This window comes from Triturus cristatus, chromosome 11 (assembly GCF_964204655.1).
Source record: "Triturus cristatus chromosome 11, aTriCri1.1, whole genome shotgun sequence".
Taxonomy (NCBI): Eukaryota; Metazoa; Chordata; class Amphibia; order Caudata; family Salamandridae; genus Triturus; species Triturus cristatus.
Window position 1 is genome coordinate 809,438,653 of NC_140594.1, and position 19,059 is coordinate 809,457,711.

At 49.5% G+C, this 19,059-nt stretch overlaps 1 protein-coding gene across 4 annotated transcripts in view; it reads left to right on the plus strand.

Moving 5' to 3' along the window:
• The window catches only part of PIK3CB (phosphatidylinositol-4,5-bisphosphate 3-kinase catalytic subunit beta), a 965,971-nt gene that overhangs the window by 892,705 nt on the left and 54,207 nt on the right, over positions 1-19,059 (plus strand). For all 4 annotated transcript variants that reach the window (XM_085634521.1, XM_085634524.1, XM_085634523.1 and 1 more), the window contains one exon: positions 16,878-17,001. In XM_085634521.1, coding sequence (XP_085490647.1) covers positions 16,878-17,001 — 124 coding nt within the window. The remainder of the gene's footprint in view (positions 1-16,877; positions 17,002-19,059) is intronic.

Below are 19,059 nucleotides of genomic sequence, written 5' to 3' on the forward strand. Positions count from 1 at the left end.
GCCGACCGACCAACCTACCTCACCTGAGCTTTTCACACCGGATCCATGGCAAAAAACTCTCACCAAGGATCAAAAAACTGGACATTTGATACTCTCTACTAGAAAGAGACATTTGGACAAGCCTGCTCCACCTCCAAAGAGGAAGGACTCTGCTACCTCTCCATTCAGAATTCCTTCCCCTCCTCCTCTACCACCACCTCCTTCCCCCACCTCCACCCCCTCTCTACCCTCTCCTCCCCCACCTCATCGCCGTCCTACTCCGTCGCCAGACGATGATGATCAAGGGGACCCATACTATGATACAGGGGATGTGCCACAAGACCCCACCCCTACAGGATCTCCAGATCCATGGGACGATTACCATATACCAGATATCCCCAATGTCCCACAAGACGACATTTACCCGTCTAGACCATCTCCACCAGAAGATTCATTAGGGTTTAACCATCTTCTACAAAGAGCAGCACATTATCATGGCGTGGACATGCATAATGACCCTGTGGAGGAAGATTTCCTCCTGGACACATTCAATACTACACAAAGGTCCACCTCCATATTGCCCATGCTTAAAGGGGTAGTAAAACATGCGGCAGAAGTTTTTAAAGACCCAGTTAGAGCCAGGGTCCTTAACCCACGTATCGAAAAAAAGTATAAACCTGCTCCTTCAGATCCCTCTTATATCAAAGGACCAGCACCATTAGATTCCTTAGGTGTCTCCACGGCACGTAAAAGGGCAAACTCACAAGCATCAGGTGATGCACCACCACCTGACAAAGAGTCAAAATTGCTAGATGCTTCAGGTAAACGCACAGCATCCCAAGCCGCCAACATATGGCGTATAGCAAACACTCAGGCATTGCTAGCCAGATGCAACAGGGCTCATTATGACGAGCTAGAGGGCATAATGCAACATCTCCCTGACAAATATAAAAATAAAGCCAACAAGTTGATTCAAGAGGGTAAAACCATCACAAACACCTCTATACGGTGTGCCCTAGATGCAGCAGACACAGCCTCCAGGGCCATTAACACAAGCGTCCTTCTCCACCGCCATGCTTGGCTAAGGGTATCTGGTTTCAAACCAGAAGTGCAAGCCTCCATCCTTAACCACCCCTTTGACCAGGAACATCTATTTGGGCCAAAGGTGGATGAGGCCTTAGAAAAAATGAAAAAAGACACGGATACCGCAAAATCCATGGGGGCCTTACAGTCTCACCCACCCAGACGCTCCTTTCGCCGCTCATCCTTTCGGAGTGCATCCAGAGGCTACTCCTCAGACACAGCGTCCACATCCTACGAATCCTCCACTCAAACCACCTTTACAAAAGGTTACCAAAGAGGCGGCTACAGGGGTAACAACAACAAGGGTAGAGGCAAAACAAACAACACCCGTTCTGCCACACCTCCTACCCAATGACTTCCCCCCCCAGACCATTCCACTCCAGTCGGGGCAGACTCACAAATTTCCTTCCTGCCTGGGAGACCATCACCTCAGACAAATGGGTGACCCAAATAATTTGGTCAGGATACTGCCTGGAATTAACATCTACCCCCCCCAAACATTCCACCCAGGCAACGCCCAATGTCACAACAACATTCCACATTGCTAAAGCAGGAGATAATCTCCCTCCTACAAAAACAGGCAATAGAATACGTTCCTGTCAATCAACTAAATTTAGGGGTCTACTCCCTATACTTTTTAATACCAAAAAGGGACAAGACTCTACGCTCTATTCTAGACCTCCGGCTCCTAAACACATACATACATTCAGACCATTTTCACATGGTAACGCTTCAGCAGGTACTTCCGCTTCTCTCCCAGGACGACTTTCTCACCCCCCTGGACTTAAAAGATGCATACTTCCACATTCCAGTACACCATGCTCACAGAAAGTACCTCAGATTTGTAGTGGACGGACAACACTACCAATTCAAAGTGCTCCCGTTCGGAGTCACAACAGCACCAAGTACTGTACGATTGGCTGATAAAAGCCACATCATACAACCAATGTGTACACCACACCGCCACCACAATCCAACTACTTCACCAACTAGGCTTTACGGTGAACCAACAAAAATCCCACCTAACACCATCCCACATAAAACAATACCTCGGTGCCACCATAGACACCTCAAAAGCAATAGCCTACCCCAATCCGGCCAGGATTGCAAGCATTCAGGCTCTCAGACACAAATTCATACCTCAATACTCCCTTCCAGCATGAGTGTTTATGCAACTGATAGGGGTGATGGCCTCTTGCATTTTAATAGTGCCCCACGCAAGACTCCAGATGTGTCCACTCTAAGCTCTTTAGCACACCAATGGAACCAGGCCCAGGGCAAACTGACAGATCTGGTGTTGGTAGACGGTCGCACCCATCGCTCTCTGCAGTGGTGGAACACCACAAACCTTTCCAAAGGTCGACCGTTCCTGGACCTGGTTCACCAAATAATACTGACAACCGACGCATCGCTCTCCGGCTGGGGAGCTCATCTATTACACCTCACAGTGCAGGGCACATGGACGCCTCAACAGAAGTTACTCCGTATCAACCATCTGGAGTTACTAGCAATCTTTCTAGCCCTGAAATCCTTTCTAACACAGATTTCAGGCAAGGCAGTCCTCATTCGCACAGACAACATGACGGCCATGTATTATATTCAAAAACAAGGCGGCACACACTCTCCACAGCTCTCTCAATTAGCACAGAGCATATGGAGATGGGCAATTCCCCACAAAATCTTTCTCCTAGCTCAACATGTCCCAGGAGTCCAAAACACAGTGGCAGATCTGCTCAGCAGACACACACAACAGATCCACGAGTGGGAACTTCACCCACAGGTTCTTTATCCGTTCTTTCAAATGTGGGGGCATCCACAGATAGACCTTTTCGCCACCCACAAACACAAAATGCCCAAACTTCGCCGCCAGATACCCACACCCATTGTCCAAAGGAAATGCGATATGGATGAACTGGTCAGGCAAATTTGCGTACGCTTTTCCGCCTCTCCCACTCATTCCATTAGTGGTGCGAAAGCTACAACAGCACTCTCTCACACTGATCCTAGTGGCTCCAACGTGGGCCAGACAACCGTGGTACACCACGCTGCTGGAACTCTCGGTAGTACCACACCAATAGCTACACCTCTCACCATGCCTACTAACCCAGAACCATGGAGAGATCAGACACCCGGACCCAGCTCAGCTCAACCTTGCGATCTGGCTCCTGAAATCATAGAATTCGGGTACCTAAACCTTCCCCCTGACTGTATGAATGTAATCAGGGAAGCGAGACGCCCTACCACTAGAGCCTGCTACACTGCCAAGTGGAAAAGATTTGTGGTTTATTGTCAAAACAACACAATCAATCCCCTAGACGCGTCTATACAGCACATTATATGCTACTTACTCCACCTAGAAAGGTGTAATCTAGCCTATACATCCATTCGGCTACACCTCGCAGCAATCGCAGCTTACTTACAAAACAGGCAGCACCTATCACTCTTCAGAGTACCTGCCATTAAAGCCTTCATGGAAGGCCTCAAAAGAATAATTCCCCCCAGAGTACCACCCTCACCTGTGTGGAACTTAAATATTGTTCTCACAAGGCTCATGGGGCCTCCCTTCGAACCTTTGCATAAATGCGAACTGCAATTTCTCACATGGAAAACAGCTTTCCTCGTAGCCATCACTTCCCTTAGAAGGGTCAGTGAGATACAAGCACTTACCATACAGGAACCTTTTATTCAAATGCACCACAAGGTTGTTCTCCGTACCAACCCAAAATTCCTACCTAAAGTAATTTCCCCTTTTCACCTAAACCAATCTGTAGAATTACCAGTTTTTTTCTCGCAACCTCAGACCGTTGCGGAAAGGGCTCTGCGCACGCTAGACGTCAAACGAGCCTTACTTTACTATATCCTTACTATACCCAAAGAACACAACCTTTCCGAAAGACCAAACAACTGTTTGTCTCTTTCTCTCCACCACACAAAGGCAACCCCATCTCAAAATCGGGGATAGCTAGGTGGATTGTAAAATGCATCCAGATTTGCTACCACAAAGCAAAACGAACGCTTTCCGTTCCCCCTAAAGCCCACTCTACATGAAAGATGGGGTCTTCCATGGCATTTCTGGGCAACATCCCACTAGATGATATCTGCAAGGCAGCTACATGGTCAACACCGCACACTTTCACTAAACACTATTGTGTAGATGTGCAAACCAAGCAACAAGCTAGTGTGGACCAGGCTGTACTGATAACACTATTTCAAACCACTGCAACGGATACCGGTGGTCGCCGCTAAGGTTGGGAACTGCTATATAGTCTATGCAAAAGTGTGTAATCTGCAGCTCATATGCCTCGAACGGAATATGCTACTTACCAGTATGCATCTGTTCTTGGCATGTAGAGCTGCAGATCTACACACGCCCACCCGCCTCCCCGGCTACCGGTATCTGTTTCAGTCTATCTTATTTAGATACAACACACATGGGTTTCTTCACTGTAGTTACTACGCTCCATCTTTCCCTGCTGGCGAAAAACAATCTGAGGATGGAGCCGAAGCCCATGCGCAATACGATCCAAAGGAGGAGTCACCGACCTCGTGACTTCCAAAGACTTTCCAAGAGGAACTGCAAACATCCGGGCCCAACACCAGATAGCGATCTATGCAAAAGTTTGTGGATCTGCAGCTCTACATGCCAAGAACAGATGCATACTGGTAAGTAGCATAGTCCTTTAGATGCAACTTTTTTTTTTTAATCCCTCTATTTGAAGTTGTTTTGAAAGTGAATTATCAGCAACAGAAACGTATTTATTGCTGGTCAACTTTAGTCTTTTTTTCTGAAAGAGAGACTCATTCTACTTTATACATCTCGATGCCAATGTATACTAAAATAAAGGTCACCTGTTCCCATCCCTCTATTGCCCCTCCCAGTTCACTAGGAACAGATGTGGAGAAAAACAAAGTCCAAAACCCGGAAGGGATCTTGAGTTCTGTGAGGTCTTGTTGCGGCATCTCTCATTATCACCATAGTAAGCTTACTCGTGCATTTTGTATAAATAATGATAATGGTACTATTAGAAGTTCACAAGTACGTCCAGGTTACAGACCACACGGTTGAAGCATTGGCCAGGAACTAAATGGAGCTGTAGCTCACACTTCTTCATGGTGGATAGGACGGGACCCAAGGACAGAGTTTTGGCGCTTGAGTAGAACCAAAGGGTGGGTTGGTCGAGCTTAGTGTGGCTGAAGGGTACGCTGAATCATCTGTTGGGAGGAAGGGAGAATTTTAGTCTCTCAAATCATTGGATTCTGAAATAGAGTTGGAATGAGTCTTGAACAATCGTGAAATCTGGCATGTCTGAATGATTTTTCTGTTGAACTTTGTGCCTCCATTTTTAAAAGTTGTTGAGCACAAAATCAAGTCTGTTGTTTATACTTCTCAGCAAACTATCTTTCTGATTGGAGCTGGTGGGACTTTGGGACACGGTTATCCTCAACCATCCTTTTTCATATCAAAACAAGCAAAGTATTTCTGCTGACTCGGAAGGCGAAGAGCAGGGAGGCTAACTCTATTACAAACATAAAACAAGGTAAATGTGAAGCAGACACCTGTACATCACGGACAAGGCGAGAGCACAGAGTCTGAAAGCAAGGCTGGCAGTCAAGGAGCTAAAGTGATAGTGAGACGTATAGAATTTAACAGTAGTTACAACTATAAACACAATATCCTAGTAAAAATCAAATTCCCCCGTTTACAGTTACCATCATTTCATTATTTGTGTGCAAACTGTCAGATTAATTTGGCTAATTTACCTATTAACATATTAAGTACTCGTAAAGGTATCTGTGACCCTGTAGGAAGGTGGATATCTGACTATGGTTACCCCCAACTTTTTGCCTAGTGTCTAGCTGGTTTTTCGACTAAGTTGGCCTGAGATCCTGCCATTCAGGGTCTCAGGCTGTCTGCTCTCTCTTTAAAATGGACTCCATGTACCCTAGGTACATACCCAACTGGTAAGGATCACCTTATTGGACCCTGTACAGTGTACCCTAGGTACCCAGGGCATAGGTGTACCCTAGGCCTCCCAGGGGCTGCAGCATGTATTATGCCACCCCTGGTCTGGCCTTCCAATCAGACACAACTGGCTGATCACTCAGCTGGGGCAAGGTCGTGTAATCACCCCTTGCTTAGATATAGTATACCTATATCTACCCTTAATATAGACACATGTGTACCTATCAGCCACTCCTATGGCAGGCCTTAACAATCCTGGAGGCAGAGTGCTTGGTAACGTGTGAGACGGTGCTCTAGCATGAGCTGAGCCTGTCTGCAGCTTTCGGAACCATGTCCTTATAGCTGTTCTATGATATAGCCTACCATATACACTTAAAGTGCCTTATAATCTTAAACGGTTATGGTAACTATGGGTTGGCTTTATCAAAACATGTCGTGTAAGGTGTCTAACACTTTGGAATAATACCCCCATACCATTTCTGGTGATGAGGATATTATTCCCCCCTTCTAGAGGGAGAGACATGTTAAAATCCTACTTTGCTGTTTAACTCTAACCAAAGCCTCAGCATCACAAAATGGATGCTCCTGCTACAGACACAAGTCTGGCCTCCTGCTGCTGGGAGTGATCCCGGCAAGGGAGGCTTGGACAATAGGTTTCCTGCTTGGGGAGGTGCTAGCACCTCCCCAGACAGACTTTAGTGTATTGGGGCAGGGAGGGCTGAAAGGAATGAGACATGCCTGGGGCACACAAGGTGTCCCATGCATAGTCCAGTTCAAACCGGTGCTGGGGCACTCCAGCCCCAGTCCTGGCGCGAAACTGGACAAAGGGAAGGGGGTGTAACCACCCCCCTCCCAGGTCCCACCCATAAGGCGTGACCTAGCAGGCAACCCAGCCCCCCAGATTAGTATAAGTGTGGTAGCTGGGCCCCAGGAGATTAGATTATCCTGAACCTGCAACTTGAACAGAAACTCTGGACCTTCGACGAAAGAAGAAGACTGAAGAATCTCCCTTGTGGCCAAGGAGTGGCTACCCTGTGCAAACAGGCACCATCAAGAGACTACCCTTTGCTTTGCTGAAGTTCTACGAGGGACCGACTGCAGAGCCCGACCAGAGCCTTGACTTCCAGACTTCTCCGACCCTGATCCACATCCACAGCTGAGCTGAGATCCGTGGAGGCGGCGAGAGACGTGGAACCGGCTACCTGGGAAAAGTGGCGAGTATCTTCCAGCGCAGCGTCTGAGGTACCCTCGAAGTTGTGCACCGGGGATTGAGAAGCCCCAACCCCAAGCACCATCTGCACCAAAGATCAGCCCCCCACACTCCATGAGTCCTGCGTGGGGCCCTTCTGCATTTTCCTGCTTGCCGCGTCTGTCCGGTTGCTTGCCCGTTGGCTAGCGGCCTTTGTGACGACACACCTTGAAATCTTCACCGCTGGTTTGGCTCCTCCAGACTGGCTCCCGCTTCTTTGCAAAAGAGAAGCACCCCAGACCTTCCTCGTCTGCACCAGAAGCAAGTCCTCCGTTCTTCGTGGGTTCCGCTTGCCAAGGCTTGGTGAGTCCTTGTTCGACTTCGACGCTGCCGACAGCAAGAGCCTTCGTGGGACAGCTCGCCTCCTGGTCCTGGTCGTCCTCGACGTCTCCTGGTACCCGTGGCTGCAGCAACAAGCTTCACCCTTCACCTGCAATCTTCACGACATTGCCTGGTTCCTTCCTGGTTCCACGTGGTCACTGGCTAGTGACCTTGACTCTGTCCCTTCTGCTTGCAGGTACCCTTCCTTCTTGATCCCGGCCTTGGGATCCACCGGACACTCTGCACTGACTGCCTGTCAGCAACTTTCCTTCAGGCATCCATAGAAGTCCACGATGAAACCCGACGCAAGTTCACACCTATGCACCCGCAGCCTGTGGGCTAGGTAACTTGGGTACTTCGGTGCTCACAAGGGTAGTGACTATCCTAGGGTCTAGTTTCCGAGTCTCGACTCTCTAGCTGCTTCAGAAGTGTCCTTAAACTGCTTATTTCAGAACTGTACTATTTCTATCGACTATACGCATTACGTGTGAGTGTTTCCACTCTGCACCTGAATCCCGTGGGCCTCCCACTTCCTAACTGTTGGTAGTGTAGTGTAGCCCCAGCGATTCCCTAGGCCTAGGCCTACTCTATTTCCGTGACAGTGGTCCTTATACCACTTCTTTAGTATATGGTTTGCGTGGCCCCTAGGGCCTAACTGTATTACTTACCTGTGTGACTTAATGTATGCTTGAATAAGACTGTGTTGTACTTACCTCGAATCTCATAAAGAGTGCTGAGGGTTTGACTAGAATAAATACACTTTATTTTATATATATATATATATCTGTTGTGGTGTCCTTTCGTTTGGTATTCAAGGGATTATATATGGTATCACAGCTGGCTTCACATGCCATTCAGAGTTTAGCCTAAGACTGCTCTGTCCATGCTACCACTAGGATAGCTGGTCTATAAGGTTGACTTTACAACCAATCACCATAAGGGTTGTTTGGACTGATATAAGGTGTACACTAGAACTAGTGACATCATACATCAGGCCAACTTCTCACAGACCCTATTCAAATTGTTTCCTAAATATTGATTTACATCTTTATTGGTATTTTGCCTATTATTTAACCTAATTTACATACTAATCAGAGTTTAACTGTGAACCCTATGTTTAGTTTTTGTACATGGAGTTGTGGCCCCTGATTCCGCCATGTTAATACCTTCCACAGTTTTCTGCAGTTATAACCGAAAACAAGAATTGCCTTCTGTATTTGAAATTAGTTTTAGCCGTGGCTCCGCCCTTCTTACATGACAGTCATTGTTTTTTTTTTTTGAAAAATTTTTATTGTGCAAAAAAGAAGGTTACAAGCACGGGCCTACAACCACCAGGGCCGGCCGCTAGTAGGTAAAAGATCAAACAGTGCAATCACGATGACTGGCCCACCGGAACAGTCATTGTTGACACATTTTCCAGGGATGGCATTAGGAGGAACCTATTTAATGGGGATATGTGCCTGTTTAACCTGGGAGTAGGCACCAGGCTGACTATTCAGTTCCATCCCAGCCATAAACTGACCAGTTGCTAGGTTGCTTGGTGTAGTTTTAGAATAATTCAGTAAAAGGATCTGGTGCTTTTAAACAGCAATTCAGCTCAAAGTATCACTGTGCAGACGAGCATCAGTTAATGCTAGAAGATATGGAAACCTTAATCATACAAAAAGACAAATGAGCACCTCACTTGGAAAATTATGCATTTCCGATGCTTTCATATAGTGTGTCAAAGACCCTAGAGCATCAGAGTGCTTTTCCCAAGTAACAGTGTAGATCTAGTATGGAAGAGAGTGTGGAAAGAACATTGAACAAGTATTGACACATATCAGTAACCAATAGTTCATTAACGGTCTACGCTAGCTATTGTTCGTAGTTCATAATGCTTTAAAAATAATTAACATTATCAGAAAGCAACAAAATAAATAAAATATTCATGATAAACGCACAAATGGGTAATTGTAAAATGTTAACATTTCTCTATGTAATTGTAAACTGAAGTAATTAATGAAAAAGAAAAATATTTGCATGACGCGCCCTCAGTTATGTCCCTTACACTCGAACACACACCCTTCCCTCTACTGACTAACCCCTGCTCACCAGAAACCACACCCAGAACACCATGAGCCACACATTCTACCCTCAATCACTCTATGATCACACCGAGGCATGCAATTTGCATGCTCCGCAACATCCATTAACACACTCCCGTGCTATGCCCTGCACATCAGATGCATGTTTCGGATACCCCCTATAGTCTGCATTTTCTCATCTATGCTGTATGCACTTGCATCTATGTTTAGCTGACCACTCCCTGCGGCTGCCTTCTGTTCATGCTCTACCTAACCCTCACCTATTGTATGTCCACCTATAGACAGGCGTGAATAACCTGTTAGAATCCCAGCTGGCCCTGCAGAGCCCACCCACCGACCTGACCCGACCTCTGTACAGGACTCGGAGTCTATATTAGCTCGGCTCTGCACATGCTTTCCTACTCCTATGTGCCCCCCCCCCCACCCCCACCTTATTGGGCTCTGTATATTTTGACAAAGCTTCGCACACCCTCTGACCTGAAGTAAAGTGGCCAGCCTTTGACCTTGCAGTTGGGGGGATGGGACATGCATCGTAAGACCTTGGTGAGGAAGGGGCAAGGGAAGAGAAATGTATCTTGTGGTGTCGTGCGTTCACGGCCCCGGGCAGATACAAATGTATCCACTATTTTGAGTCTAGGCGGTGTCTCTGTGTACATTTCTCCATGCACACGCAAATGTTCATAGCAGCTCTGCATGGCTTTATCGTACAAAGCGATCTGTCCCGACTCTGATCTGCGGGCTGTTCAAACCCTAATACACGAGAAATCCAGCTTGGTAAACCTGCATAGTGTGACGGTCAAGTGGTTATCCATGAGTCTTCAGCTCCTGATTGGCCACAGCTAAATTATATTTAACATCATGTTTTGGCGTTGTTTTTGTTTTAGATTGCCCTATCATTTCTTTTTTCTGCACTGTGTGGGGGGGGGGTGGGGGAGGGGGGGGGTCATTTAAGTTATGTTTTTTATTAGGTGCTTTATCGAATATAGTGATTAAGCTTTCCTCTATATTGGGTGGTGTTTCTGCTTTGCTACTTAAAAACTAGTTTTGCAGCGAATATCAGTTGAAGAATAAGTTTAAAACTTCTGACACTATAAATATGTATTTAAAATGAAGTAAAATGTTATTGACTTTTTAGACTTTTTTTGTTTTGATGAATGCAAGGTGTGAGCATTAGTATACATCTTGTATGCCTTGGCCAAGTTTTAAAAAAGCTTTTATTTAATGGATCTGAAAGAAACACGTTAGTTAGATTCCTCACCTTAGAATATCCCCAGGCGTCAGACTGGATCCGGAAGATTTTTCGTCAGCAATACCCCTTGCGCGTCGCTAGGCGTCGTCTGCGGCTCCGCGTCAGTCGTCGGCGTCGTGCGCCGGAATGACGTCGTCGGAGTACTTAGACACCGCCCTCGCGCGCTGACGTCAGTTCATCTTTTTTCCGCGCCAGTAAGCGCAGATCCGGGAGAGCTACCCCTTTTAGTCTTTTTGGACTAAGTTTTTTTTTTATCCTTTTTGATCTTGTCTCGACTCCGGTGCCGGTAGGATGCCTGGTTTCAAAGCCTGTGCTGACTGCAACCGCTTGATGTCGGTTACGGATCATCACCGCCGGTGCCTTTACTGTTTGGGCCTCGACCACGACGCGGAGTCGTGTTCGGACTGCAAGGCCCTGACCTCGAAGGCTAGACGGGAGCGGTCCCGTAAGCTCCTCGAGCTTCGCCACTCGGCTCCGCGCCCCTCTCGATCCCGGTCCAGGAGGAGGTCCAAGGATCGGTCTCGGTGCCGCAGCCGACGTCATCATCGCTCGTCTGGCTCCAAGTCTTCGGGTAAGTAAAAGCACTCCAAGAAGTCCAAGAGTCGACACCGCTCTTCGGACTCCCCTCGCCGGTCGCGTGACTCGGCCGAGGGTCAGGGTGGTTCTACCCCCGCGGCTCCAGCGGAGCCGCAGCGCAAGTCCCCATACCCGCCGGTCCCTGGGACTGACGCGGCGCCGGCGGAAGTCAGTGCCTTCCTCGCGGCCATGAGGAGCCTGGCTCCGCCGTCGACGCCCGCTGGCGCGCCTTCGGGCCCCGTGGACCCGACTGGGAAACCTTGCATGCCGGCGGCTCCGGCACCGTCGCCGGCTCCGGCGCCGCAGGTTCCCGAGGGACTCGTCCCCGCCGACGCCGGTCGACCTCGTCACGCCTCCTCCGCCGGTGTCGACACCGGTTCCACCTCTGACGCCGGCTCCGCTCGGCGTCGAGCCCCAGTTCAGCCCCGCTCCGGATCCGGCGCCGTTACGGCGTCGATGGACGCAGCGTATGGCGCCGTTAGAGACACATTATGTCTATTGTCCGGCTCTGCTCCTTCCTCCTGTTTACCAGGAATCGGATGACGGGGGCGACTGGGAGGGGTCCGAGGATCCTATGGCCGTTCAGGCTCAGCTCTCACACGACTGGGCAGATGAACTGGGGGAGGCCAGTGGTCTGGATTCATCTCTCCTCCGACTGTGGCTTCGGAGGAGGGTGCTGCTTTCTCTGTGGTGCTGCGCAAGGCGGCTGCAGTCCTTGGGCTCAAGCTGCCTGCCGTGGCTGTGAGGACTAACGTCCTCACTGAGGTGCTTCAGTCTGCAGCAAGCTCCACTGAGCCTCTGCTGCAATTCAATGAGGCCCTCATTGACGTTCTGCAGGGCACCTGGTCCAAGCCCTCCACAGTCCCTCCTGTGGACAGGAACGTCGCCAGGCGCCACCGCCCTGCTCCGGGCGATCCCAGTTTTCTGTCCCAACACCCCACCCCCGAGAGCCTGGTTATCCAGGCTTCTACCTCCCAATCCTCCTTCCCGACCGCTCCGCCGGACCGGGATTCCAAGAGACTGGAACAGTTTGGCAAAAAGCTGTTCTCCTCCCTTAGTTTGGGTCTGCGGTCCTTGAACACCGCCTGTCTTTTGGACTGTTATTCCCACTCTCTGTGGGATACGGTGGAGGACGTGCTGCCCCTGTGTCCGGAGGAGGCCCAGACACTACTTACCCAGGCTCTGGCCGTTGGGAGGGATGCAGCACGCCATGCAATCCGATGTGGGCTTGACACTACGGACTCGCTGGGTAGGGCGATTTCTACCACGGTGGCTCTTAGACGTCACGCCTGGCTGCGGTCCACGTCCTTTTCGGGGGTTGTCCAGAGCACTCTCATGGACATGCCCTTTGATGGCACTCGCCTTTTTGGTGAGAAAGCGGACAGTGCGCTGAATCGCTTTAAGGACTCCCGGGCTACGGCCAAGTCCTTGGGCCTCTCGGCCCCGCGGTCGCAAACATCCGCTTTTCGCCCCTTTCGTGGCCAAGGAAGGGGTGCCTCCTCACGTCCGCCTAGCCACCAGCCGCAGAACCAACCTGCGCGCGGTCGCGGACGTGGTTTCCGCCGAGGCGGTTCTGGAGGACGACGCGGTCAGCCCACATCCACCCCGGCAGCATCCGCCTCCAAGCCTTCCTAGTCCAAGCTTTCCGGCCCATTCCTCACCAGTGGGCGGCAGAGTTCGCCATCACCTGCTCCACTGGCGTACCATCACTTCGGACAGGTGGGTGCTGCAAATCGTCCGAAGGGGCTACTCCCTCCCCTTCGAGACGACCCTTCCAGCCATGCCACCGCAGCACCACCGTATCTCGGAGGATCATTTGCATCTTCTGCGAGGGGAAGTTTCGGCCCTCTTGGCCAAAGAGGCCGTCGAGCGCGTTCCGAGCCCAGAAGTAGGTCGTGGTTGTTATTCCCACTACTTTCTGGTTCCCAAGAAGGGCAAAGGGGGCCTACGCCCTATCTTGGACCTCAGGAACGTCAATGCCTTCCTCCGGACGGAACGGTTCAAAATGTTAACTTTGGCTCAGGTTCTAGCTGCCCTCGACCCTGGAGACTGGATGGTTGCTTTGGACTTGCAGGACGCATATTTCCACATCCCCGTCCTGCCGGCCCACCGGCGTTACTTGCGGTCCACGGTGGGTCAGGAGCACTTTGAGTTCACCGTGCTCCCCTTCGGCCTTACCAGTGCCCCTCGGGTGTTCACGAAAGTGATGGCGGTGGTCGCAGCTCATCTGCGCAGATCAGGGGTTCCAGTCTTCCCCTATCTCGACGACTGGTTGTTGAAGGCGGGCTCGCCCCAGGCAGTCGTCTCCCACCTCCAGACTACGGCGGATCTCCTGCATTTGCTGGGGTTTTCCATCAACATGCCGAAGTCACACCTGAGTCCCTCTCAGAAGCTCCTCTTCATCGGAGCGGTTCTCGATTCGGCGCAGTTCCGGGTCTATCTGCCGGAACAGCGGGTCCGGGATATACAGGCCCCGATTCCCATCTTTCGGCCTCTATCCTGGGTTTTGGTCAGGCTAGTGTTGCGGCTTCTGGGGCTGATGGCCTCCTGCATCCTACTAGTGCATCACGCCAGGCGGCGCATGCGGGCTCTGCAGTGGGACCTGAAGTTTCAGTGGGCCCAGCATCACGGCAACCTGTCCGACCATGTCTTGATCTCGGAGGGCACTGCACAGCAGTTGCAGTGGTGGCTCACGGACCGCGATTGGGTCACGGGCAAGAGCCTCTCCCTTCCCCAACTGCAGCATGTCGTAGTGACGGATGCAGCTCTCCTGGGATGGGGTGGCCATATGGGAGAGGCGGAGATCAGAGGCCTCTGGTCTCCTGCGGAGTCTCGCCTCCACATCAACCTGTTGGAGTTGAGAGCGATCCGACTTGCACTGAAAGCCTTCCTTCCCTCTGTCAGGGGAAGTGTTGTGCAGGTGTTCACGGACAACACCACCGCCATGTGGTATTGCAACAAACAGGGCGGGGTGGGGTCGTGGACCTTTTGTCAGGAGGCTCTGCGCCTCTGGACGTGGCTGGAACACCAGGGCGTCACCCTAGTGGTTCAACATCTGGCGGGCTCTCTGAACGCCAGAGCAGACAAACTCAGCCGCCGGTGCATGATGGATCACGAATGCCGTCTGAACTCCGAAGTGGCGCAAGGTCTCTTTCAGCAGTGGGGAGAGCCTTGGTTAGATCTATTCGCCACCGAAGAGAACGCGCAATGTCAGCAGTTCTGCGCGTTGGAATTTCCAAGGCGGCACTCGCTCGGCGACGCTTTTCGTCACGAGTGGAGTTGCGGTCTGTTGTACGCCTTTCCGCCTATACCACTTCTGCCCAGAGTGCTGAAGAAGATCAGGCACGACCGGGCCCAAGTCATCTAGGTGGCTCCGGATTGGGCACGAAGGTACTGGTATCCCGAGCTACTCAGTATGTTGACCGATCCTCCGATACGTCTGCCCCTTCGGGAGGATCTTCTGTCGCAGCAGCAGGGGACGGTCCTACACCCGAACCTGTCCAGCCTCCACCTCCATGCGTGGAGATTGAGCGGCGGCAGTTGATGCCATTTGACTTGCCTCCTGAAGTCTGTGATATTCTGGCAGCCAGGCGTCCCTCCACAAAGACTGTATACGCCTGCCGGTGGAACAGATTTGTGGCATGGTGCACAGCAAAGGCTGTGGATCCCCTTTCCGCCCCTCTTTCTGAGGTTCTCCTCTTTCTTCTTTCTTTGGCCCGGCAGGGCTCTGCCCTGGGCACCTTGAAAGGTTATCTTGCTGCCTTCTTACGGCTTCCTGATCAGCCTTCTCTTTTCAAGTCCCCTGTGGTTAAACGCTTTCTTAAAGGCATTACTCATACGTTCCCTCCTGTTCCTTTCGTAATGCCTCAGTGGGACTTGAATCTTGTTCTCACATTTCTGATGTGCGCTCCCTTTGAGCCTCTTCACAATTGTCCTCTTCGTCTTCTGACGCTTAAGACTGCTTTCCTGGTAGCCATCACCTCGGCTAGACGGGTGAGTGAGCTCCAGGCTCTATCGTCCAAGCCTCCTTTTCTCTCTGTTCATCCGGACAAGGTTGTCCTTCGGCCTCGTCCTTCTTTTCTACCGAAAGTGGTGACTCCCTTTCATCTTGGGCAGTCTGTCACCTTGCCCACCTTCTTTCCGCCTCCGCATCCTTCCAAAGAGGAAGAGAGGCTCCACCGTCTAGACCCAAAGCGTGCGCTCTCTTTTTATTTGGACCGCACAAAACAGTTCCGGCTGGACGACCAACTTTTCGTTGGATACGTGGGTGCTAAGAAGGGAAAAGCTGTGCACAAACGGACCATCTCCCGGTGCGTCGTTTTGTGCATCAAAATCTGTTACTCCTTGGCGAAAAAGGACCCTCCTGTTGGGCTGCGCGCCCATTTCACTCGGGCTACAGCGGCTACTACTGCTTTGGGACGGGGAGTCCCGTTGCAGGACATCTGTCAGGCGGCTACGTGGGCTTCGCTACACACGTTTGCCAGGCATTATTGCCTAGACAGCCAAGTCCGGAGGGATGGCTTCTTTGGCCGTTCTGTCCTCCAGGACTTTCTGGTGTGATCTTGGTTCGCAGACCCACCTCCGGGGATGGTATTGCTTGGGTATCTATTCTAAGGTGAGGAATCTAACTAACGTGTTTCTTTCAGATGAACAAGTTACATCGTTACCGAAGGTAAGTATCTGTAAGAAACATTAGTTAGTTAGATTCCTCACCGACCCACCCATCCTCCCCGTTCTGCGAACTGACATCTAGGGTTAAGGCTATCCCTTTCAGGGCCCTAGAATTTTTTGGCACCAGTGTCGGTATCTTGCATGGCTCTGCGTTCCTGGCGCGGAAGGCTATATACAAGAACTGACGTCAGCGCGCGAGGGCAGCGTCTAAGTACTCCGACGTCATTCCGGCGCACGACGCCGACGACGGACGCGGAGCCGCAGACGACGCCTAGCGACGCGCAAGGGGTATTGCTTCCGGATCCAGTCTGACGCCTGGGGATATTCTAAGGTGAGGAATCTAACTAACTAATGTTTCTTACAGATACATCGTTACCGAAGGTAAGTAACTTGTTCTTTTGCACCAGGAGAAAGTTCTAGAGTTCCTACCTGAATTAAGACTCTGCAATGCAATCGTGGTTCTTAATGTGTTATTACAAATTATTCTAAACGGGTAGAACCTAAGATTATGGTGGTTAAATGATCAGCTGATGGAAGCAGAACGATGATATTCTATACATTTTGAGAGGATTCTGGGGTTTGAAGCATTTGCCAGTTTAAACATTTTTGCTCACTTTTCAGATTTGTTATTTCTGTAGTTCACATTTGTGTTAATGCATCCATCTGTCATTAAGTGACCCATTCTGCTTTCTGCTTTAGGGATAAACTAGATCGTGCGATTGAGGAGTTTACTCTCTCTTGCGCTGGCTACTGTGTAGCTACGTATGTTTTGGGCATTGGTGACAGACACAATGACAATATTATGGTCCGGAAAACTGGTCAGGTAAGACATTGCTTGTTGTAATCTGTCCATGGTGTGCATATTGTGCTATTTAATATTGTATTTCTAGCTAGCTCTTATCAGAAAGGACACTTCTAAGAATGTGGGTAAACTTCAATCAATGGACTATCTTTAAGTGTTCTTATGGCACAAGTAGGATCAGCCATACCTTATTGAGGACTGTAGCTAGCGCCAGGACACCTCATGGTAACAGTGCGCTTTACAAATCTTCTAACATTAACATTACCTGCTCACTCTGAGTTGAGTTCTAAGATATTTCAGCTATGGGCAGTGTTCTCAATTTGGAATGATTTACTTTTTGTTTCTTCTACTTTTACTGGGAACGTGTTCACCAGTCTAGAACCTGTCATCTCTAGCAGTCAACCCACTAACTTCCCCTTCTTTAAGCTGGGGCTCCTATCCTGGATGCCAGTGTGTTTCTTAGACTTTGGGCTGACAAGTGAACAGGAAGGGTATCATGCATGTATACACTGGGCCCTTTTAAAAGCCTGCTTTGTGGACAGTAGTACGGCCTGTCTGTCAAATCCACTTCTCCATGGAGGAGCTGGACAGATTCTTGAGAAACCTTTCCTGGACTTCAGGTGACAGATGATCCCTTCTGCCCGGTTTTAAACCCATTACACAAAAGTGAAACATGTTTATTTATCTACATACAGTAAGATGGTGACCTCGATGTTCATAACTTGGTGTTCAGTCAAGATAGTAGTTTTGCCAGATGCAGGTGATGGATTACAAACGTAACCATATTGTACATGGCCAATCCACTGATTGCGATTTGGTCTTTAGATGCTGTTCATGCTAGGGAGACTGACCCCAACATCTCAAATAAGTGAAGGCACTAGTTCAGCAACACAAACTAGAGGCAGTTGTTTGACCATTTAGGACAAGCATGCTCAGACTTCTCAGTTGGTCTCTGTAGAAACAGATTCTTTCTTTTACACTTTCACCACCCAATTATTCCTTGCCCTCGATACAGCTGCGCCTCTGTGGGACAACATCTGCATATATTCAAAAGTTCAGATTGTGCTTTCCAATGATCCCAGCCAGCAGTTGCATGTAAATGTTATCAAGAGTTTGGGGAGGAGGGTTCTGTGTGATGCCACCATCAATTGAGGATTCCTATAGAAGGCAATGTCCGCTCCTACAGACTGAATGAGGTCTTGTCTGAATGGAAGGAAGCATTCATTCAGGGAGTAGCCTGCTGCCCGCCATGTCGAAAGCTGTTGGCAAGTCAAAGTGATTAGGACTGCCAGGCACCCAGTGTCTGTCCTTGGATGCGAACATGGCAGTCCCTCTCACACATGATGGGGTAAGTCCGGTTTTCTAGTAAGCATGATTTTCAGCGTGATCTTGTTTGCCGACCCCCTGTTGCCTCACGCCACCTGCACTTCTATATGCACGTCCATGAATTTGCTTAAAAATAAGTTATGTTTTCTTCGGGGTTGTAGTTACCCATCTGTTCCTGGGAAATATTAGCTTTACAGCAAACACTAGCATATTGCCATTAATGCTCTGTTATATTAGGTTGTTGTATGCTGTAGATGTGTAATTTTAATTGTATGTAGTTGTTTGACAAATATTAATTTTTTACTTTATTTTGCTTTTGTTACTCAACTGTGATCTGTCTAGAATTGGTAGCCAACCACTCTTTCACCTGCGTTGTATGTTTGAGATGCTTTTGACTCTATCTAGGTCTCTCGCCGTCGGTGTTGTGTGTACAGTCGTGTTTATAGAAGCGGTTGATCTCTCGGTGGTCGACTAGGAGCCCCTGTCAGTAGCACCAGCTTTTACTCGTTATCATGAAGTGTCTTATGCATCATCTACAACAGCTGCTGTTAATAATTGAACAGACTACCCATTAAACTAAACAGATTCCATTGAGCTGTTGCTGTTCAGTAAACATAAACACACACTTGTGGTTAATAATTCACTGCTGGCCTAGCGGCCTAAAATCATTTGCACAGGCTAAACTATTGTTAAAACTATTGACGGGAAGATTATTATCAAAGAAACGTTGATAAACTCATACTTGTCTCTCCC